Source organism: Aptenodytes patagonicus, chromosome 15 (assembly GCF_965638725.1).
Source record: "Aptenodytes patagonicus chromosome 15, bAptPat1.pri.cur, whole genome shotgun sequence".
Classification (NCBI taxonomy): domain Eukaryota; kingdom Metazoa; phylum Chordata; class Aves; order Sphenisciformes; family Spheniscidae; genus Aptenodytes; species Aptenodytes patagonicus.
In genome coordinates, this window is record NC_134963.1 from 10221975 (window position 1) to 10239501 (window position 17527).

At 45.6% G+C, this 17527-nt stretch overlaps 1 protein-coding gene across 2 annotated transcripts in view; it reads right to left on the minus strand.

Moving 5' to 3' along the window:
* KREMEN1 (kringle containing transmembrane protein 1) overlaps positions 1–13473 on the minus strand; it is a 35542-nt gene extending 22069 nt beyond the window's left edge. Inside the window, exons 1-2 of one of the 2 annotated variants that reach the window (XM_076353231.1) lie at positions 13182–13319; positions 953–1115 (exon numbers count right to left, since the gene is read on the minus strand). In XM_076353231.1, coding sequence (XP_076209346.1) covers positions 953–1115; positions 13182–13260 — 242 coding nt within the window. In that variant the 5' untranslated portion in view covers positions 13261–13319. Of the gene's footprint in view, positions 1–952; positions 1116–13181 lie in introns of both variants that reach the window. The other variant, XM_076353230.1, reaches the window with a different exon arrangement.
* Between the last annotated feature and the right edge of the window lie 4054 nt (positions 13474–17527).

Below are 17527 nucleotides of genomic sequence, written 5' to 3' on the forward strand. Positions count from 1 at the left end.
GAGCTTGTCTTGCTATGCCCCAGGTAACGAAATTCTTAAACTGTTGGTTTAAACATCCCTGTCCCCATTATCCAGTGAGTAAGAGACTTTATATGCATCCTAGATGAGCTGATGATTATCACTGTTTAAGGAATGTATCTATCAGGTTATTCCCCACTTATTTCCATAGCAAGTATAGATGGGCATAAAAACTTAGCTGGTCAGTCCTGCAAAGGCAGAAGTGCGTGTAACTTTCTGATGCACAACATCAGGAAGTTAAATGTTGCAGGCTGAAAGAGCCTGCAGAGCCTAAACATCTCTGAACTGAGGTTCTTATTTGGCTCCTAAGTTCTGAAGTTCTTATTTAGGTTTCGTTCCAAGTTCTATCCATAGTTATGGAGGACTTCTCTAGAAGGCAAGGAAATGAAAGTGGATCTGCCATGGTTTGAGCTGGTATTGTAACCACTGGCAGTTGAGCTTCTGAATTCAAATAACAACTCTAAGTCACTGAACAGCTTATGCTCACTGAGAATTTTTACTGACTACATAACTTTCATTAGCACAAAACTCGGAAACATAGCGTACAACAGAACCAGGCTTGTGGGTGAGGATAAAAACCATAACATTCCGGAGACTCCTACAGACATTCACTAGTGCTTCTGTACTTCTGACCTGGATCAATTTTTTTATTATCTCCACCTTTTCATTAAGTAATCTCTAGTCTTTCTCCGTCATGCCAAATTATAGATTGGATATATGATATGGACTTTGGGTGAGAGCTGGGTTAAAAAAGTTATTCTAGTAATGGTGCTTGTAGATCCAGGGTACTGATTACAGGATGAAACAAAACCTGTTGATATCCACGGTTCTGACATTCTTCACTGTATGACAGGAAGTTTCCTAATTTTGTGTCAACTGTTTAAAGTAACACTGGGTATACAGGCAATGTTAGTAGCAATGAGATATTTCTTACCTGCAGTAGTTATGCTCTCCAAGCCCTCCCTCCCCATTGGGATATTTCAAAGTATTATAAGGATGCTCAAAGGTCTCATTCCAAAAAAGACAAGGTTTCCCTGCATATTGGGAGGTCTGGTTCTGAGTGCCACGATAGTCAGCCCCATTTGCTGTATAACATTCTGGGAAGAAATGGAAATGGAAAAAGAGAAAGAATGTATGTAGGTTTAGTGTTTGGTTGTTCTTCCCTCGCCCTCCACCCCATCCCCAAGAGACCATGTTTCCTTTCACTAACGTGTTTCCTGCACTGTTTAGGCAACTAAAGATGCTGTCTGGGATTTAAGTTTTCTCTCAGAGTCAAACATCTATTGAAGAGATTATGATTTCATTACTTTACTAAACAATGTATAAGACAGGTCTAAATAGTGGTTAATACAATTAACATGCATTTTCTGAATAAGCATACTATATTTTTTACTGTTTTCCCCATGTTTTACTCATTAGGATGAATCTGTAACTTGTTAATTTTGCAAAAATGAAATTAGATTATGTTATCAGTCTGCCACTTATCAGCATACCGCCCAAAATCTCATGCCAGTTTAACTAAAGTTGTGAATATCTGCACTTTATAAAGTGAAAGATTTTGTAGGCATGGATCTTGCAAACATTTACATCCTGATTTAGAAAAATTCTTAGGCATTTTTTTCTCTGGCCTGAATTGCCTTAGAAAGGTACCTCCTTTGGTAGAGTATAATCATGATACTGCGATTTGCTACTAAAGCATTTATACTTTCAGATTAAAACTTACAGGTCAGTATTCTTCTGCCTCGCTCATATTTTCTCCCATTTATGTTTGTTTTCCTAGCTTCCTAATACTCAGCAACTTAGAAATCAAAGCAGAGAATGATTTCTCTAGTCATTAAATACACTATCCCCTTCTCAGCTGAACTACAAATCTCATGCTGCCTGGCTTTGCTGTGTCTTATTAGAATCATGGAATCATTTAGGTTGGAAAAGACCTTTAAGATCATTGAGTCCAACCGTTAACCTAGCACTGCCAAGTCCACCACTAAACCATGTCCCTAAGCACCACATCTACATGTCTTTAAATACTTCCAGGGATGGTGACTCAACCACTTCCCTGGGCAGCCTGTTTCAATGCTTGACAACCCTTTCAGTGAATAAATTTTTCCTCATGTCCAATCTAAACCTCCCCTGGCGCAACTTGAGGCCATTTCCTCTCGTCCTATCGCTTGTTACCTGGGAGAAGAGACCGACCCCCACCTCGCTACAACCTCCTTTCAGGTGGTTGCAGAGAGCAATAAGGTCTCCCCTCAGCCTCCTTTTCTCCAGGCTAAACAACCCCAGTTCCCTCAGCCGCTCCTCAGAGGACTTGTGCTCTAGAGCCTTCAGCAGCTTCGTTGCCCTTCTCTGGACACGCTCCAGCACCTCAATGTCTTTCTTGTAGTAAGGAGCCCAAAACTGAACACAGTATTCAAGGTGCGGCCTCACCAGTGCCGAGTACAGGGGGGCAATCACTTCCCTGCTCCTGCTGGCCACACCATTTCTGATACAGGCCAGGATGCCATTGGCCTTCTTGGCCACCTGGGCACACTGCTGGCTCATATTCAGCCAGTTATCGACCAGCACCCCCAGGTCCTTTTCCGACAGGCAGCTTTCCAGCCCCTCTTCCCCAAGCCTGTAGCATTGCATGGGGTTGTTGTGAGCCAAGTGCAGGACCCGGCACTTGTCCTTGTTGAACCTCATACAGTTGGCCTCAGCCCATTGATCCAGCCTGTCCGGATCCCTCTGTAGAGCCTTCCTACCCTCGAGCAGATCAACACTCCTGCCCAACTTGGTGTCATCTGCAAACTTACTGAGGGTGCTCTCGACGCCCTCATCCAGATCATTATCTGATAAAGATATTAAACAGAACTGGCCCCAATACTGAGCCCTGGGGAACACCACTTGTGACCGGCCGCCAACTGGATTTAATTCCATTCACCACAACTCTTTGGGCCCGGCCATCCAGCCAGTTTTTTACCCAGCGAAGCGTACGCCCGTCCAAGCCATGAGCAGCCAGTTTCTCCAGAGGTATGCTGTGGGAAATGGTGTCAAAGGCTTTACTAAAGTCTAGGTAGACAAAATCCATATCCTTTCCCTCATCCAAGGTGATGACCAAGCAGGTCACCTTGTCATAGAAGGAGACCAGGTTAGTCAAGCAGGACCTGCCTTTCATAAACCCATGTTGACTGGGCCTGATCACCTGCTCGTCGCATGATGGCACTCAAGATGATCTGCTCCATACCCTTCCCCGGCACCGAGGTCAGACTGACAGGTCTGTAGTTCCCCGGATCCTCCTTCTGGCCCTTCTTGTAGATGGGCGTCACATTTGCTAACTTCCAGTCAACTGGGACCTCCCCAGTTAGCCAGGACTGCTGATAAATGATTGGAAGTGGCTTGGTGAGCACTTCCGCCAGCTCCCCCAGCACCCTTGGGTGGAACCCATCCGGCCCCATAGACTTGTGTGTGTCCAAGTGGTGTAGCAGGTCGCTAACCATTTCTGCTTGGATTATGGGGGCTTCATTCTGCTCCCTGTCCCTGTCTTCCAGCTCAGGGGGCTGGGTACCCTGAGAACAACTGGTCTTACTATTAAAGACTGAGGCAAAGAAGGTGTTAAGTACCTCAGCCTTTTCCTCAGCCTTTGTCACTATGTTTCCCCCCGCAACCAATGTAGGATGGAAATTCTCCTTAGCCCTCCTGTTGTTGCTAATGTATTTATAGAGACATTTTTTATTGCTTTTACGGCAGTAGCCATATTAAGTTCTAGTTGGGCTTTGGCCCTTCTAATTTTCTCCCTGCATAACCTCAGGACATCCTTGTAGTCCGCCTGAGTTGCCTGCCCCATCTTCCAATGGTCATAAACTCTCCTTTTTTTCCTGAGTTCCAGCCAAAGCTCTCTGTTCAGCCAGGCCATTAATGACATCTTCTGATCAAATAAATATTCATATGCATGAACAATTTTACCTTTACTAAAAATGCAAAACATTTTTGATTAAATTATGCACTGTGAGGGTGACAGAGCATGGGAACAGTTTGCCCAGAGAGGTTGTGGAATCTCCATCCTTGGAGACATTCAAAAGCCGTCTGGGCAACCTGCTTTAGGTGACTGTGCTTGAGCAGAGGGCTTGAACAAGATGACCTCCAGAGGTCACTTCCAGCCTCAAACATTCTGTGATTCTGTGATCATCTTCCAGAAATAGTCATTATCATTAGTGTACCATAAATAAGTCCATCCTGTTTATTATTAATACTTGGTAACATTTATCATCCACGCATTTATTTAAAAATAGTATTAAAATACAACAGTCCCTAACAGAATTAAAACTGCTGCAAACATTTCTTTGTACTGAGTAGCATAGCTGGGGAAAGTCACAAATGCTTCCTACTAACTGCAGGCTGTGCAACCTTCTGTTTTATCTGATAGTATTCTCTGTAGAAGCCATGTAACAGCTGCAGAGATGTTCTACTGCCCTGAGGGAAAGGGAGAGTGCTCTGAAGTGGAGTATGCTGAGCTCAGGTGTCCCTCATAAGATGTACTTTACAAAACAAGGCTAGAAAGACCTGTGTGGCTGCAGTTGGAAGAGGCAAAAAAACCCACTCCCAGCTTAATCCTGATATTAACAGTCCACCTTTTTTTGTATTTAGAAATACTGTGGGAGAAGGGAAAACGTGTTATGAAAACCATGCCTTTGAAATTAGTTTAGTCTAGGCCCACAAATATCAGAACGGTGCAATTATAATGATTATTTCACAGTTTTTATTACACAGCAGATGAAAGCTGATGTTTTTGTGCCTTCACTGCGCATTTTCATGCCTAGGCAAGTTAGGATTTCTATTAAATGGAATTTTGTTGCTGAAGGCACACAGAAGAGGTGTCTGCATAGCCATTAATGTATACGGCTATCATCTATGGACAGAAAGCTGTCTAATTTAACAAAAACAAGCTTCAAGTCAATACTCCTCCTTACTGTAATTTACCTGACTGCCTTTGCCATGCAGGTGAGCTACATACATTTACTTGAAAATGCCAATCTGAGTTTCCAGTATTCAGGCCACCACAGATATTTGCATAAACATATGAAAAAACCCCACTTTAAAGTCACCAGTGTTGCAACTTTCTTCAATACCTCTCTTGCTTTGCAATTAATGTAAAAGTTTTTCTATGTCATAGCTGAAAAATATAAGCTGATGAATTTGGCAGAAAAGAGAGGAAAACATAATCAAACTGGGTAAACAAAATAACGTACAGTATAAAGAAGCAGTTGTGAGCAGTGACAAACACATCCAAAAAGAAGTCTACTTCAGCTTAGTGCTATTACTTTTTTTGCTTCTCACTTCTAAATGAGAAGCAATATGTACTAACATCTACTCAGAAATGCAAGGAATGCTACAATACCTGAATGTAATCTGGCGCACAGACTAAACTGAAGTTAACATCAGCCCATTTTAGGATCTGCTAAGACTGGCCCATGCTTTAATTTGCAGTAGCGACTGCCTTTCATTTTCATGTCAGCTTTTTTTTTTTAATAGATTTTCTTCAAACTTCATTGCACTAGTACTTTAAGGACACTGCACAAAAGGAAGAGTCAGGGCTCTCTTCATTCCTCTTAGCTGCAGTTTTTTGTTCCCAAGACAATAGGTAGCTGTAACAGTGCCTCCTGTGTTCTTTTGCACTACCAAGAGATTTGGGAAAAATGTGCCAGCTGAGTTGTAGTGAAGCTCCCCTGGCTTTGTTAGCATCTAGATGTGGAAGGGGGAGGCAGTGAGATACCACATAAAATCATTGATTATCCCAGAAAAACTGAAATGAAAACTTTAAGTTATGGAATTTAGCAGCTGCTGTTATCAAATGAAATACATACCTTTTTGTGTTACAGGGAATTTGCTAGGAAATTTTCATTTTGTTAATGATTAATAATAATTTTGCCATAGCATTGGAGTGCAATCTTTTCAAGTAAATATTGGCATTTAAAAATCAGGTCCTCAGTCCTACATTCTTTTACCTTGAACAATCAGCTTTGAGATCTGCTGAGATATGTTTTGTACAGTTTCCTATAAAATTCCTAGTAACATGGATACAGATCTCTCAGCATATTCAATATCTTGGCAGTAAACAGCTGAATTCTTCTATTTATCACACATAGTGATTTCGCCATATTTTGCTGCATGACAGCCAAGACACTACCTTAGCAACCTCACTATGAAATTAATATTCCCAATGTGTTGAAGGTGCAAAGTGACTGTTTCATCTGCAGACAGACCACTGTCCTCTCCATTTCAAATCCGTAGGCTGCACTTTAAAGACAAAAGTCCTAAGAGATTCTGGAGATGAGGAGGTTAGAACCTCCGTCTTTCTTTTCGTCTTGCATCACTGGTACAATAATTCTGTGAAAAGATGAGCTTAAAAAAGGTCAGCCAGATTTGTCTGCACAAAACTAATTCAGAAGAGGTCATCTAAATAGTCAGAAAAGAGTGGACTGAACACTATTGGTAAAACTCTTGGGCTTACTCAAATTACCTGATTTCTCTTTGGTAGATTATGGTCATGTAGAAGGGAGGGGAAAAAAAATATAACAATCAACAACAACCACCTCTCCTTTACTGTTCTGGCACCCACTGGATCCAACTGCCTTATGTTGGTTGATGCTTCCATGTTACTTAGGCTACGAAGCCCTTCGCTTGGAATCTAACATCAGAACAGTGACTCAAGGAAATTAATACCAGTTCTATGAATTTCAGCAAGCCTTATTCCTTAAAGTTTTGTAAGACTATGGTATACTATGACAGAACTTGCGCTGTATCCAAGTCCTCTCCGGGTGGCAAAGACAGCAAGGGAAGAACAGGCACTTTGTGGAGGCTAAAGCTGACAGCTTCCTAGAAGGCATCAGAGCGCCACTGTGCTTGATAGATTTGTCACGTGGTTTCTGTTCATGCAACGAAGGGTCAGTTTAAACTGTCCCGTCAGCCATAAACCTACATTAAATCACTGGGGTTTTAGACAGTACACGGAGAAAGCTGTGACCATTCAAATCTCGAAGTCTCCGACCTCCTCATATTTCTAAGATCTCAGTCAGCTGGGTTTCAGACATAGTCTGAAGTAGAGGCTTGTGTCAAATCCATGATTTAAATCAATGCCTGTGATGATTTCACTCTATTAACTGCCTAATGACCCTGTTGCTCCTACTGTTTCGTGGGGATGTTTGCAAACAGAATTAATCAGAGAGAGAACCATTGCAGTGGTTATAGTCATGAAAAGCTGGAAGGTTCCAACAGGTCCTGTTCAGCATAATGCCTATGAGCCTTCGTGAGAAAACACGGACAGCAGTGTGTTGTCAGGGCTGTTTTGTTTTCAACACATCAGGTGCCATGGTTGACAGAAAAATAACTCTTTTTTTTAAATTAATACTGAGACTAGATAAGTACATATTGAGTAGCAACTGCTAGAAAGAAAAAGCAGAAAATAAGCCTGGGGATGGTTGTCCACTATGAGTGAATGCTCAGTGTGTGATACAGGTTCACAATTAGTTTTATTAGAGCCAGATCAACATTTGGAAGATCAAACAGCAGCTGTAGTAGAAATTTTTTCCATCTGTCTCGGTTTCTTCTTCGATGTAGGGACCTTACAATGATCATTTATGCCTTTGTTACTTTGGGACTGTATGGCTGCCTGCACTCCACATGGACGCCACTTTAGGATCATTTGAAAAATTAAGGTAGTGCAGAATATAACAGACTGACTTTTTTACTGAATGAAGCACTGATGATAAAACACCAACATTTCAGAGTCTGCATTGGCTTCCAATGATTTTCTAAGATGGACTTCCAAATACTGGTTTTAATCTCTGAAGTCCTTAATGGCAAGAGGCCCGGTTACCTGAGAAACTCTGACTTTGTGCCACATTACCACAGACAGAAATAATACATTTGAATTTCATCTGCAGTCTTTTCTGTACAAATGAAATGAAAAGCAAAGCAAACAGCTATCTACTTCTCAAACACTCTTCCTTTTCTGGCTGACAAGTGGGAAATCTTATAAATCTTCTGAGCATTCTTCAAAGTCCGTATTTCCTCGAAGACATATTTACTGACAATACAAATTGCAGACTGAAGAGATGGAGGTTTCAGAATGGTTTAAATGACTTCTTAGAGTACTCTTCTAAGTTTGGGGCATGTACGTAGCTTTTGAGACTGCAAATTCAAAATGACAAACTTGTTACTATTTCACTGAAAAAAATAAAGTTACTTGCTTTATTTGTTTGCTTTGAGTTCTGGAAGCTACTTGGAGTGCTGACTAGTGGTCAGAGAGATTAAAGGTTGACAACAATTATCAACCAGAAACTAGCCTACCCAGGCCAGAAATTATCCTGGCAGCTACTGCCAAACAAGAAGCAAGATTTTCTTTTAAAAATCTGCAGATTAATGGAAGGTAAATGAAAGTGGCTGCTATTTAAATCTTGGGTTTCATTACAGTGGTGTGATAGCCAGAACATTTAATGTTCTGTAAGGCTGGAGCAAGAAATAAAGGTTCCTTGAATTCACATGCTGCAACTGCCTGCTCAGTTCTCACTTGTTTTTCTTACAGCCTTTCAGAAGAGTGAGAAAAATGCTTAAGCAGAATATAAGAATATGGAACCAAAGGTGCCGGGTCCGACAATGACTAGGTGTCAGTTGCTTGATGCATGTGCTCGCATAGTGTTCTAAGAAGAGTTTTAAGTCATTTCCATTCTACCTAAACTGTTCTCCTAGTTCTTGCTAGAGGTTGCAATTTAAGCACTCCTCCTTAAATGAAAGCACTGTATCTAGGTGCAGATGGCAACAGTTACAGGCACTAACCAGATGCTGCAGTCTCTAATTTGATTGAAAGGGTATAATTAGACAGCAGAAACACTTCAATGAGAGAGTAATGCACAGAGGAAAGGACAGAAACCACTTAACTGATGCCAAGATACCCCAGCAGCAACAGAGGCAGGGGCCCACGGATGGAAGGGGCAGAACACCAAATTACCTTCTTCAGATGAGAACATTTTTGTTTCCCTATGGATGCGAATAGGGATTCTATTATCATAGGTTGCCACAGTTCTTCATGTGGGAACACTGATTAAAACCAGAAGAAGCTTCAGGAGATCAAAGAGACAAATATGGCTTCTGTGGTCATTATTAAAAATATTTTTAGCAGTGCAATGGTTTTCTTTGAAGATGCAGTTTTATCGATGGAACCAAAAGTTCATTTGCATACTGTCATATGATTGGTCAGGAAAAAATAATCTCATTCCATATTATGTTATGATGCAAAATAAATGCTTTTGGGAAGTACAAGGCTGTTTGAGACCTCCCCAAGTGAAAAACTAGTGTAGCATTTTTACATTTCGAAACTTTACTATTCCAATTAATACTAATATAACAAAAGCCCTTATCAAAACTATCAGGCTTGGGTGCCTATACTGTAACAGTAAAAAACCCCACAACACAACAGTTGATACGAACTACAGAAAAAAACTCAGGAAAGAATGATCTTTGTTTAAAATCGCAATTCTCAAAATTGCTAGAAAATAACTCCCCGTTTGGTAAATCAGCCAGTTGAATTCTGATGTGACGCTATGAGGGCGCTTGGTTAGCTGATCATTTCTCCCTTGCAGCATAGGGGCACTCTGCGTGTAGTTTAAAAATCACCTCTCTCTCATTCTATGTATCCGCGCAGACACACAAACACACACACAGACATATACATATAATTTTTATAGTCCTCAAATGCAATCATTTTTGCTGGTCAGAACTAGAGTCTTATTTAGCGTTGGTCCAAACCAGAGAGTAGTCACAGTGAATGACATTTGATCAAACCTTGACTTAAGCATCTGTCTGTCCTGTAAGAATGTACATTCCTGGGAATGTACAGACATGTGGAGTTCCATACTTGTGCTCCCTGGCAGTGTGTGAGTTGTTATATATGTGAACTTGCTATTCTTGTGAAACTTGGATTACTAACCTTCAATCTAATAACTTTTTCACCACTTTTCCTTTTTTGTTTTTAGGAAAAAAAAAAGGTAAATGCTATCTGACTGGCCAGACCCTTTCCAGAATATGTTGGAAGCAGGCAAATTAGCGTATGAGCATGAGAGGTAGTTACCATTATTTCTAACACTTAAAAGTATGTATTTTGTACCTTTTTTCTTTTTATTCATACAATACAAACATGCTATATTAGCCACAGCTTTGCAGCTGCTGGCTGGTCCTCAGCCACAAGACACAAACACACTTGCTTGTCTTGTGATTCTTTATCACTGGAAGTAAGAATGCATGATGTGGTCCCGTAAGAATTTCTGTTCCTTAATACACCCATTTGTTTTTTTTCTTTGTGAAGTTTTAAAACTGTTGTTCCATTGTCAAGCGTGGCAGACTGAATCCCTTTGGAAATTTTATCAGGATGGGCCATAGCCACTGTGTGCATGGAGGGACTGGTCAATTGCACAACCATTATGGTGTGATATGACAAAGAATGCAAATTTTGCAGCTGGCAGCATGTAATCCCTGCCTCCCTCCCACTTCTTTGGCTCCATCCTGCCTAAATCCATTCACATAACTCTGGATTTTGAGTTACGCTCTATGCATGTACAAGCATGATATGCTGAAGAGTCTGACTATTTCGTTTTCTATCTGTCTGGTTAGAAATGCTTTTTCAAGTATTTCCATGATGATTGCTTAAGGCATCTCAAGTAGAACTGCTTCTCTGAATCAGCAAGACATGGGCAGAAAAAGATGATGAGATACAAGGTTTGTGAGAGAAGGCTGAAATAGCAGCTCAAAGGAAAGACTCAGCTGGGAAGAAAACCGAGGACATTGTGACCCAGTATTGCTAAATGGAAAGAAAACAGAGAAAGGAAGAAGAGACTGACAATCATACACATTTCTGATTGGGAAATTAAATGAACACTATAAATACAGGAACTAGAAGTGAGAACTTCTTGCACTGAGTATATAAAATAACATTTGTTCACTGAAACTAACATTTGCCGAAGGCATTTCCATCTCTTTGGCCTTGTAATACAAAACTCACCAAATTCAGACAGTCCTTTAATGTTAGGCAATCTATTCACCCATCTCTTATTTCTGATTCACTTGAGAAATGTGGTATGACTGAAGTTTGAATGCTGCAAATGTCCGTGTTTGGATTAATAGAAACTGGTGGACATCACACAGCGAAGCACAAACATTCTGTGAAAAGTAGCACGGTACTATGTGCAAAAACAATTGTTAACTCAGTCTAATTTCTGACAATTCGAGCCATTTTTCATAAGGCAATTCCAGAAGTTAAAGTTTCTCTCCTGTCTTAGCAAATGATGGTGTGACACAGTCTGTATTTTGACTGCATTTTACAATAAACTTATTAAGACATGCATTTGATAAAAAATGAATAGGCATTAAAAACATACCATATGACAAACTGTCTTGCAAAAGAAATATTAGTGTTTGTCATTTCAGAATTCTGCTAGCTTCAAGTGCAACCTGACCCAGCTGATCCCGTTTTGGTCCTGTGGGATTAAGGGTCAAGAAGAAGATCCTGAGGTATGCTTTGTGCAGATCAGCGACTCTGCAGATTCTGTACATGCCATACAAATTACAGGTCTTTGTTAAATGTAGATTTGCACTGGTTCCAGGTTCTTCAGCAGAAGACACATAGGTAGCAGTGCTTTCTAGATCCATTCTCCTTTGCTACCCCCTCACTCAGAGGCATTATATATTCTTCCCCCCTCCCCCCGCCCCAGCTGCTTGTGCTCAGGCATCTCTGTCCCCTTTAGTGGCTGCCAGTGCATGCAGTTAGAAGTTGGCTAGAGGATGGAAGTGCAGGTGCGGAAACGGATAGAATCCTCTCAATAGCCTATGAACCAAACATTCACACTGGGATATATCCTCCACTTTCTGTCATGCAGCCTGCTGTGAGGGACATGGTCACATATGGAGTGTTCGGTCCGCAGTGCTGCTCAGAAACCTTACAAGACATTCTTCAACTTAAGCAAAGCAAGGAGTACCTACAGTGTGCACCAAACATGCCCTAATGGCACGTACTGGGAACAGACTGTTAGACATGGTCTAGATACGTCCCTGTCTAGGCAGCTCTCTACATGCTTATCTGAAAATACTCTCATGCTTTACTCACTTCAGGTAACTTCTGAGAAGTTGTAAAGTTTACCGCCTGAGTTCTCTTTCTGGTAAACGGCTTTTTTTCCCCCAAGAAAGTCTATGTAAGTATTTTCCAAATCTAATTAAGTGCATCTACAAAAACTTGATGAGCAAGTATCTGTTCATGGCAAAAGGAAGTTGAGCAAATTCTATGTTATAAAGAATAACAACAGTTAGGATATGCAAAATGTATCCAGGAGGGCCATGCATCTGATGGCTGTGACACTGTGATCATCTGGAACAGCCACTTCAGATCTTGCGAAGCAGGGTCAACGTTTATCAGAGGAGAACCGTGGTACTTGAAATCATCAGTAACAACTGAGATGAGGACAAAAGGGTGCAGAGAAAATTTAAGTGAAAAATCCCACTAACAGGTAGCAAAGCTTCAAGCTTCCCAGACTCCTTGGCTGAACGAGAACCTGAATGGCCTGAGGAGCCCATGCTCGACAGGGAGCTGGGGCAGCACGCTGCAGACAGGCGAGATGGCCACCCTCCAAGCTCTGGCTCCGCAGCCCCGATTCTGCCCTGCTGCCACTGGTTATTTCATTTCCCAGTGAGTAAGTGTACCCACACCCCACACTCCCCTCTCCCTGCAGATGCCTCCGTTCTGTAGATCTAGCTACCAAACCACTTTGATAGAGAAACGTGCCGCTCTTCGTCCTCTCACCTCACGCTTTCGTACAGTTTTCCGAGCTCCCAGCTCAGCGAGCACAGGGAGATCCTCAAATACCCACACGCTGCAAACTGCGCACGAAAATACCCCCTGCATGTTCGCACGAGCAGCTTCGTAGCTGCGACCGACCTGGCGAGCAGGAAGGGACGTCGTCGCGACCTCGAAGAGGTGCTGCCGGGCGGCAGAGCCCTTCCGCGGGAGGCTGCGCGCCAGCCGCAACTCTGCGGAGTTCGAGGAGAGACTGCCCGGCTCCCTCGCCGCTCAGCCCTGCGAGGAGGAGATCGGGGAGCGGCCCCCAACGCGCCCCCCTCCCGGCTCCCCGCGACGCGTCACTCACCGGAGAGAACGGGCTCGCGGCAGCAGCTCAGCGCCAGCCCCGAGAAGGCCAGGACGGCGGCGAGGGCGGGGGGCTCCATGGGCAGCGGCCGCCGGGCCGCACCGCGCTCGCGGGCGGCAGCCCCAGCGCTCCGCGGACAGAGGTGGTCGCGGACGGCCGGGAAGAGCGCAAAGTGCGGGAAGCGGAGGCCCTACAGCATGTGTCCTGTAACTGCGCCCCGGCGAGGTGCCGAGTGGCAGATGAGGGATCCTATTACCAGCCATGTGACAGGAAAGGATAGAGACCAACATCCCAACCTGCTGCAGCGCGGGACTCTACAACTGCTGCTTTTACGTTTGACACCGACAGGTTTGGGCTGCCGGTGCTCGCTCCGGGGCCGGCACCGCGGCTCCGCGGAGCCCTCCTCGCGGGCAGGGCCGCCCCGCCGTCAGCGAGGCAGCGGCCCGGCGACCCTCCACCCCCACTCCTCCGCCCCAGCAGCGACCCACGGCTCGCTCTCGTCACTCCCCTCTGCCCTCTCGCACCCGGTCCCCCGCTGTGGCCGCGGAAGAGGCCGGGCAGGAGCCCGTCAGCCCCGCGGCCTAGAGCCCGCGGCCAGCCGCTGCCCCGGCCCCGCGCTCGCCCTCCGCCGGGCCGGGGTCCCACGGGGGTTGTCTGCCAGCAGATGGGAGCGCGCAGGTGCAGCACGTCTCTCATCCCTTGAAGCGGGGGGGGACGGGACGGGGGAGAGGGAAAGAACGCCACAAACTTCGTACTGGAGCCGAGCAGCTGCCGCCCGCGCACGGCCGCCCTGCGCGGGCGCGGTGGGGCGGCGGGTGCGCGCCAGAGGGCTGCGCCGTTCTGAGGGACGCGGCCGTGAGCGGCTCCGCGGGCGGCGAGGTGCCGGCTCCGCGCGCTGCGACTTAGGGCGTCGTTCTGAAACGGTGGAAAGGCACCACCCGCCCAACGGAAACGACTGGACGGCGGAGCCGCGTCGGCGCGGCCCGGGCAGAGAGCGCGCCGGGAGAGAGCACCGCGGGCGCAGCCGCTCGGCCGCCGCGCTGCAGAGCCCCCGCCCGCCCCTCGCCCCCAGCAGCGCGGGCCGCGTCCCGACGGGGGGCGGAGCCGGCGGCCGGGCGGAGGCGCCTGGCGCGGGCACGGGGAGCGGCAGAGGGTCTCGCACGGGTAACGCCCGGACACGCAGAGGCGGGCACGCGGGCGCCCACGCCCACGCAGAAGGCGTTCGCGGGCGGACACGGACACACAGGGACACAAGGACGCGCGCGCGCGCACACACCCGAGCGTGCGGGCCCGCACGTGGCCACGAGGAGACGCGCGCCCCCCCCCCCCCGCTCCCCCCCCCAGCGATACGAACGTGCAACGAGACGAGCAGAGAAACGCGCCGCGGCTAACGGAGCGCGGGGCCGAAAGCAGAAGAGCAGCCTTGCTTCTGGGAACGGGGAATGCACGTGCAGAACGATAGCTGCCTCCCCCCCCCCCGTCTACATGCAGACAGCGAAGGACAAAAAAAAGGTGGTCCATGATAAAGCTATTGTCTAAACTTCTACAAAGGCTTATTAGCTGACCTGCGAGACGTTTTAGCAGTGGCGGGGCTTCTTTGCTTAAAAAAAAAAAAACAACAGAAAAAAACCCCAAGCTACCAACAGCAAAAAACATACAGAAAGTTGCACTTGCTTTGTCAGGAGGAGGAGGAGGAGGAGGAGGGCAAACGTTCCTGTAGCACCTTACACCACCGCTGTGTGATGGGGTGGCACCTTCAAACATCTAAAAGGGAGAGAGCAATTTTGCTGCTCTGAAAGAGGAAGCAACAAAATACAGTTTGTAGGCTTTAACTATTGTGTCAATACGCACTATGGTACGTCGCACTTTTAGCATGCAGAAACCTATCATACAAAGCTGTAAGGTTGATTTTGAGGTGAAAAATGTGCTTAAATTTCTTTTGGCCTTTACGATATATATAAAAAGCAGAAAAAGGATTACATATTAGTGTGGCTTTACGTGTCTATTTTAGTATCACAGCGTAATAATGTGCTACATTCTTATTTCTTTGAACTGAATTCCTAGTGAATGTAGAATTTTTAAGCTGATTAAATATTGAAAAACAATAGCAGTGTTCTGTTAGCTTGGTGTCATGTGTTTTGGGGTTTTTTTTAAATGGTAAATGCGGAAATATTTAGTTCCTCCTAACACATATAAGTATGTTCAGTTATTTGGCTCACAAATTCTGCTAAAGTTCCTGATCCTGAACTTTGATTGCACAAGAGACTGCGAGCAGACGTGATTTTGTTGCCACTGAATATATGTGTGTGGGTATGTATGTGTGTGTATATGTATAAACTAGGGAGTTAGAGATCGCTGTGATGGGAGAGTTACCAAGACCGACCAGAAGGAACAGCTTGCGGTGGTGGTGGGTGCTCGTTTTTACCACTGCTTTGTTTACGATGGGCTAAGCCGAATAATTGTGATTCATAGAAATCGACTGCGTTCTCAGGTTAACGTACACATTTTTTAGGAGGACCGGAGTTCTAATTCATTCCACATATTCCCTTCCCAGTCTGAGCTACTGTGGTGGGTTGACCCTGGCTGGACGCCAGGTGCCCACCAAAGCTGCTCTGTCACTCCCCTCCTCAGCGGGACAGGGGAGAGAAAATATAACGAAAGGCTCATGGGTCAAGATAAGGAGAGGGAGATCACTCACCAGTTACCATCACGGGCAAAACAGACTCGACTTGGGGAAATTAGTTTAATTTATTACCGATCAAATCAGAGTAGGATAATGAGAAATAAACCTAAATCTTAAAAATGCCTTCCCTCCCACCCCTCCCTTCTTCCCGGGCTCAACTTTACTTCCGATTTTCTCTGCCTCCTCCCCCCCTGTGGCGCAGGGGGACGAGGAATGGGGTTGTGGTCAGTTCATCACACATTGTCTCTGCCACTCCTTCCTCCTCAGGGGGAGGACTCCTCCCGCTCTTCCCCTGCTCCAGCGTGGGGTCCCTCCCACAGGGGACAGTTCTCCATGAACTTCTCCAACGTGAGTCCTTCCCACGGGCTGCAGTTCTTCACGAACTGCTCCAGCGTGGGTCCTTTCCACAGGGTGCAGACCTTCAGGAACAGACTGCTCCAGCGTGGGTCCCCCACGGGGTCACAAGTCCTGCCAGCAAACCTGCTCCAGCGTGGGCTCCTCTCTCCATGGGGTCACAAGTCCTGCCAGGAGCCTGCTCCAGCGTGGGCTTCCCACGGGGTCACAGCCTCCTTTGGGCACATCCACCCGCTCCGGCGTGGGGTCCTCCATGGGCTGCAGGTGGATATCTGCTCCACCGTGGACCTCCATGGGCTGCAGGGGGACAGCCTGCCTCACCATGGTCTTCACCACGGGCTGCAGGGGAATCTCTGCTCCGGCGCCTGGAGCACCTCCTCCCCCTCCTTCTTCACTGACCTGGGTGTCTGCAGAGTTGTTTCTCCCACATATTCTCACTCCTCTCTCCGGCTGCAATTGCGCGGGGTTTTTTTTCCCCGTCTTAAATACATTATCACAGAGGCGCTACCACTGTTGCTGATGGGCTCGGCCTTGGCCAGCGGCGGGTCCGTCTCGGAGCCGGCTGGCATTGGCTCTATCGGACATGGGGGAAGCTTCTAGCAGCTTCTCACAGAAGCCACCCCTGTAGCCGCTTGGCTACCAAAACCTTGCCATGCAAATCCAATACAGCTACTGACATCAAGTGCTGCTAGCATTCCTTTACAAGTCATTGTGTGTGCACGCAGCACTTCCTTGTGGTACGTGCTGTCTAACAGCATATGAGACATTACTACTTTGTGATTTAATGACCCACAAAATTCTCCTCTCCAAGGACTGGGACCCCACTGTGTTACCCATTCACCCAATTTCGATTCCGTTTTACCTGGCATTCTGTTCCTTAAGGACACTGGAAGAGAGAAGGCTTACAAATTTTTAAGACTGTATTGATAACGAAGTTCACAAAATCAACCTTATATGTCTCCAAAAGGCCAGTTCAGTCTTCCAGCACTCCTAGGCAAAATCACCTTTGTTCATTCTGCTGCCCACTTTCTCCACTAATCAGCTGCACACACAGTTGATATGTCTGTATACATCAGTTGCACTTTTTTTTTATTAAACTGTAGCACACTGGCAATGGACAGCCAGTTTGTTGCTAATGATCATTGCCCAGTCTTCTTTCAAAGTTCATTTTTTACAAGATTTTTTCTTTCTGTTGTACAGAATTGTTTGTATTTCAACTTACTGTATTCAAGATCACTCATTCTCGTTTTGTAATTTTCTGCTTGTGGTTTGTGGTCTCCGTGTACAATCAACAACAATGGCAACAGCA